We start from the raw sequence: 6,297 nt of genomic DNA on the forward strand, positions 1-6,297 counted from the left end.
TTTTTTTCTCTCCTTCTTTCTTCCTTCTCTAAATCAAAATTTGTTATTTTTTTTAACTTTGATAGTTATTTGATTATCAGCGTAATATGGGAATAACCAAAATCAATTTCGAGGGTAAAGTATGCTGAGAACTATCAAAATGGCTTTGAAATTCCGTCAAATATTCATACCCTTATTCCGAATTCCAATTTGCAATGCATATACGACATCTTTATGTTTGTTGCGCAAGTGGATAATTGCTTCAACCAAATAAATTTTTCCCGTAGGTTTCTTCACAGTAATACAATTACAAACATGGAAAAGGAGACTTTTGACAAACTCGACCTGAGCCAGTTGTGAGTAAATTGAAGAACAGAATGATTTCCTTTGAAGCTAAAACTTGGAATGTGATACATTAACAAACTAAAATGTTTTATTGTTTTTTCTTAGCGGTTGTTAAGGTGTCAGTAGATGCCATACACATAATTAAAACTCACACCCCATATCAGGAGCTTTAGCATAACATATCTTGTTTAATGGGTATATACGCGCTTCATTTTCAGAACCATATTTGATAATCCTTTAAACTCATTACCAGACGGAATATTCGACGGAATGGCAAATGAAACCCAAGTGTAAGTCAAGCCGCATGGCTTAAAAGCTATATACATATAAAGTGTAAAATTTTGACTTTCGTAAAACAGTGCTCAGTACACAGGAGCAGAGCGATGTATATATTGTGGGAGGAAAAAGACAAATAAAGTACAAGTTCATCCCTACAAGCCTGTTTCGTGATTGCCCACTCATCAGGGGACTTAATGAGAGTAATCTTTACCATCGCCTATATACAATATAATCTAATTTATGCAGTGCGAAATTAAACAATTTAGTTGTTGCGTGGGAGGGCTTTGTCTCTGTGGCAGCAAGAAGACACGAGTTCATTACGTTTGTTTAGTGTTAATAGTTCGGGTCGGCAGGTGATTAGGAATTGTTCTCTGAGGCAGAAATTACATCTTTACTTGAGCTGTTGTACGGCAACCACGAACCAGGCTTGTTTATTTGTCTTCTTCCTCCCACAATAAATATATATATATATATATATACACGTTACATTTGTCGAATTTGTGTTAATTTTTTTACGGCTTCACGTTCTTGGCTATATTGGTATACGTATAAAGTTTCTCGAACCGGTCTTTTGTTTTTTTTTTTAACCTTAAATAGCTTTCATTATCCAGTAAAAATAAAGGGGGTGAGTGGGGGGGGGGGGGGGGGGCAGGGTAGATAAAAGAAGATGGATTTTCTTCCAAACAAGTTACTTAAAGACCCTTAAAGCTAAGGAAACCCGAGTATGCGGTGGCGACGATATCACCTGCCACAATTCTATTAACCAAAATCACGTCAGTTTTTATACCCAAAAGTTTTATATTCAGTTTATTGTACAAATTGTGTACAGGGTATTGACGTGTAAAAATCTTCGTCAGCTGCCTCTGGGGAAATATGTGTCTAAAATGTAAGTACGCCTTAAGTTTCATTTTCTTCTCTCGCTATAGAATGATAAACATCTGCACTGACGTTCTATTTTGACTACAATTCCGTCAACATTTTTCAATTAGCATTTCACAGATTTCTTCTTCCTTTCCATTACAGAAGGTATGAAAATAACCAAAAAAAAAAACTGTAATCAACTATTAAAACAACTATTGATCTTAGTCATTTCAACTTGTCGAGACTTATCAGTGCCGTCGGCTTTGGCTATTGATCTCTTCACGGTACAATTACGATATTGTTTTCAACCTAGTTTTTTTATTCATTGTCATTGCCCAATCAATCCTCAGTGAGTGTGCTCCCACGACATCTCTGCACGTCATTTTGGACAACGACCAAAGTAGCTTCAGTTCATGCTTTACACGCTCAGGTTTTGTGTGCCATGACTGTACATCCCGCGAAAAACACAGTGCACCAATCTATTGTGCAAATTGCAGCCTATGTCCAGTTGGTACCTACTCGTGTACTGATGGATCCCGCTGTCTACCGTGTTCTGCAGGTAACGAGAAGAAACAATTACTTTATTGTTGATATAAGTATCGTAAAAAGACAAGTAATAAGGAATCACTTTATTTGTCTGGCTAGATCATTATATCTAGTCATTATTCTTTCCTTTATGTATTTTTTTAACTTTGGAGATGTCTTATGCAATTAAACGATGCTGGTATACTGTGTTATGGCTTACTCTAGGGTATACTTCTTTTATCACAAGTGAATTGGAAACCAACAATAATTTTGATAATTCAATGTAATAGTTGATTCTCCTTTATATGCTCAGACAATCCACCCGTAGAACCGTATCCATATTCTATGATATCTTCACAGGGGGTTTTTATCAGGATGAAATGGGACAAAATGATTGCAAAAGATGCAGCATCGGTACATTTGTTTCTGAACAGCGAAGTCCTGGGACTACAGCTGCCGACTGCGTGGCATGTCCATACGGTAACTTTTGTGTTTGCTTTGGGTGAACTGCAACTTTTTTCCAATTCAAATGCGCTTTTAAAGAATAATGCGAAGCGATTGATTCAATCTTTGACAGTCTCTATCACCAATTTTAGTTCAACACACAAAACACATTCATCTAAAATGGATTATCCGGAGGATTCATCTTGGAGTGCATAAGCCGAGAGTACTCGTTTGATTGTTTGTTCAAAGGGGAATCCAAATATGTCTTATTTGGAAGATAATAGTCATTCAATTCACGAGTGATATCATGTGCAAACTCAGAGAAAAGAGAAAATGCGTTCGTGGAAAAGCCCTTCTGTCAATGTTGTGTTGTTTCTATAGATAGGCATTCGACATTTTGCGAAGTGACTGCTTAAAAATGAACCATTCTTTTTCAGGTACGCTTTCTAACGAGACTGCCAAACATCGTGCATGCAGATGCCTACACAACTTCTATCGGTTGGATCGCTTTGGCCCGTGCACAGCATGTCCGCCAAACGGTTTTGTTTGTGAGAAAGATACAGCAATACTTGCTCCTAACTACTTCTGGAAATGGACAGACCATTCTAAAAAAGAACATTTCAAGGGTTTTGTTAACAATATTCATTCTTTTGGACCAGACTACGACAAGTCATATTCCATGTTCGATACTTCACTTCCGAAGCCACTCAAATGTCCCCATGCAAAGTCTTGCAAGGGTGGAATTGACTCAGAATGCCATCAAGGATATGAAGGGAATTTGTGTGCAACCTGCTCTGAGAGCTTCTATTTTCGCTTCAACTCTTGTTTGAAATGCCCCCAGTTAGCTGTAACAATATCTTCATCCATCTTGGTAATTGTTCTTTTTGTTGCTGTGTTTCTAATGGTTCTTTGGGGTGACTCCAAACGTGCAGACAATAACCGGACAGTTGCAGATGTCATCATGTCGTGCTTTAAGATTGTGATTGGTTTTTACCAAGTCATTGCCGGTATTTTCTCGGCATTGGCTAAAGTCCAATGGCCAGTCGTTTTAATCTCAACGGAGAAGGTTCTAAAAGCGTTTGAAGGGAACATCTTGCAGTTTGCCCCTCTTAGTTGCATTCATACTTCTCTACGGCTTGATCAGCTTGGAAAGTTCACGATGATTGTTGTCATGAATGTCTCACTCATTGGCTTGATTTTCTTGTATTTATTTCTTAAAAAACGCTACATCATGAATAAGAAGGACCTTGGTGAAGACCGGAAAGTAATGGAAGTTAAGAGTTTGAAAAAATCTTGCTATCGGAACATTTTCCTATTATTGTTGACGACCTACCCCACGACGAGCAAATCGATAATTCAGATTCTACCTCTTCCCGGTGCTTGTATAGAAACATGTTTCACAGACAAAAAGAACGACTGTATCTCCCTACTGAGAGCTGATTACTCCATCAAGTGTTTCACTCATCGCCACAGGTTGTTTTGGCTCATGGCTTCTATTTTGGCATTATATCCCGTGGGATTTCCACTTCTGGTTCTGTTTCTCATCTGCAAATATCGTGAATCCCAGGAATACGAAGCCATTTCTTTCGGACTCAGAGTGTTCTTTGAAAACTACAAGAATGAATTTTGGTTCTGGGAAATCACAGAGATGTATCGCAAGCTCATTTTAACCTCATTGATTTTTCTTTTTGGATCAAAGAGCCTTTCTCAAATCGGTCTCACAGTTCTGACAGTCAGCGTCTTTGGAGTGGTCTACACCTTATTCCGACCAATCAAGGACAAGTTTGAAGATTGCTTACAAACATTTGTTCTTTGGATAATTTTCTTTGACGTTTGTCTTGGTGCAGTTTACACAAACTGGGATGAGAGTCAAGGAGAGGGCAAGAACGATTCCACCTTTGTAAATGTCGTGTTCGTGGTCCTTAACGCCTCTGTATTGTTGCTTGCTATTGGTAAGTCAAAATGCTGCTCTGTTTTATTCGATGTGCATTTTTAGTCATTTGCCAAATAAATCAAGGAAAGGACCTTAATTTTGATGGATTGTGGTGGTTTTCTCAATCCCCAAGTTTTTTCGTTTTCCGCGCAATTATGATATAATTGTGATAAAATCATAAATTAGCCTTATCCAGGTTATTTAGGATATTTGACGCTCTATAACACTGGCTCATACAGTAGTTATCTTAAAGCAGATCGCGATGTTTGATCAATTCTTCTCGCAGGTTAACTCTTCCTGTAAGTGGAATTTTGAGACCTTGTAATCCTGACAGGTTTTTGGGATGTAGTTTACAAAATTACACCTATGGAAGCTGCCAAGGAGGGAGAATTTGAGTTATTTTCTTTATTAATCTCATGTAGTATTCCAACATTAGAGAGTATTAGTAGAATACAGAAAACTAAAAGATAGAGTTGTTGCGATCTTAGGGAAAAATCCAAATCGTTTTGTGAACGAAATGTCAACACTCATTCTCAAAACGCTTCTTAGCAAGAGCGAAAATAAAGACAAATTTCAGAAAAAGGGACACCTTACCGTTTTTAACGCTTTCGAGTAAGATTTCAAGTACATGTATAAATGATGAACTCCGTCTTTTTTTTTCTACTTCATAGGAAACGGAATTCTACATGTGAAGTCAATTTGGCAGTACGTTACCTTCAACTCGATCCGATGTTTCAGCTTCCTTCGTCAGGGAGTATCACGTCTCAAGAATAGAGTGGTCACAAGAACAGGAACACCCGAGGAACTTTCACACTTGATTGAAGAAAGCAACTGAAGAACTTCCCCGAAATATTTGTCTTAGAACTTTTTGACTATGCCTCATGAATATCTTGCTCTAGGAGGCTTAACGCCTAAAGCTTTCGTTGAAATCTCTCTATTGTGGCTATTGTGAGACTTCTGGGTGACATTTCATTGTAACTAAAGGCACTAGCGACTCCTGCAAAGGCTGTGTTCTTCAAAATGTAATGCATAATGTTTTTGATCTCAGATTTAAAGTGCGACAAAAAACGTTGAAAATTATATCAAGGTTATTTTTGTGTAAAAAATTTTTTTTGGTTAGTTAAGAAGTAGGATTCCTCGCACCTTCGAGCATATATGACTTTGACGCTCTATATATATTTAAGCAATAAAGCACACTTTCTATCAGTTTGCCGACGTAATGGCTACTGAACTAATTGCTCGTTTGAATTTTTTTTTTTATATAAAGTCAAACCTTTATTCGTTTGAAGCATATAATAAAAACTTCAAATGGCGTATCACCTTAATTTGGACAAAGACCGGACTGTACCATTTATATGAAATACACTCGGCTTTGCTTTTTTTTTTTTTTTTTTTTTTTTTTGTTAGTTCTGAGATATTCAGCCTCATAACACGAGTCTCACACCACGAGTCTTTTCTTTTTTAAAACTGATTTTAAAAGATTCAATTTTAGATCAGTGTTTGGGCAAAGAACTTCCATTTCTAAACGTTAAATACTTGTACAAATCTCTCGTTTCGATTTTTTTTTTGTTCTTCTGGCGTGACTAAATTTGTTGATAGCTGCTAACGGTCTCTAGGTCTGGTTCAATATTTTGCTTTAAAGAAGCTCATTCGGTGGCAGATTTTTAAGTTTGCAGATCCAGGCGTATTCTTTCCCTGTCTTTAAGTAACTGTGTCTGGTGAATATTTTCTGTCCATTCCCTCGTTGACTGATAAACCTAGTGGAGGGTAAATATTTTGCTCCTTTAACAACGAGCCAGATTTTTCCCCTATGTCTTTACATCGCCAGCTGTAAAGAAATGAGACTCGGGATGAATTGAGGAATGTCTCGACTAGAGGGTGCAACAGATAATAATACAATGCATCATTTTCAATCACGATATCAATCAGGG

The 6,297-nt window shown here is 37.4% G+C and overlaps 1 protein-coding gene across 3 annotated transcripts in view; it reads left to right on the plus strand.

Moving 5' to 3' along the window:
- LOC131794982 (uncharacterized) overlaps positions 1-5,555 on the plus strand; it is a 36,042-nt gene extending 30,487 nt beyond the window's left edge. For all 3 annotated transcript variants that reach the window (XM_066165001.1, XM_066165000.1, XM_066165002.1), the window contains 7 exons: positions 267-335; positions 543-614; positions 1,433-1,489; positions 1,815-2,023; positions 2,350-2,469; positions 2,871-4,385; positions 5,038-5,555. In XM_066165001.1, the coding sequence (XP_066021098.1) occupies positions 267-335; positions 543-614; positions 1,433-1,489; positions 1,815-2,023; positions 2,350-2,469; positions 2,871-4,385; positions 5,038-5,201 (2,206 nt within the window). In that variant the 3' untranslated portion in view covers positions 5,202-5,555. The remainder of the gene's footprint in view (positions 1-266; positions 336-542; positions 615-1,432; positions 1,490-1,814; positions 2,024-2,349; positions 2,470-2,870; positions 4,386-5,037) is intronic.
- The last annotated feature ends 742 nt before the right edge of the window (positions 5,556-6,297 follow it).

This window comes from Pocillopora verrucosa, chromosome 4 (genome assembly GCF_036669915.1).
Source record: "Pocillopora verrucosa isolate sample1 chromosome 4, ASM3666991v2, whole genome shotgun sequence".
In the NCBI taxonomy this organism is placed as follows: Eukaryota; Metazoa; Cnidaria; class Anthozoa; order Scleractinia; family Pocilloporidae; genus Pocillopora; species Pocillopora verrucosa.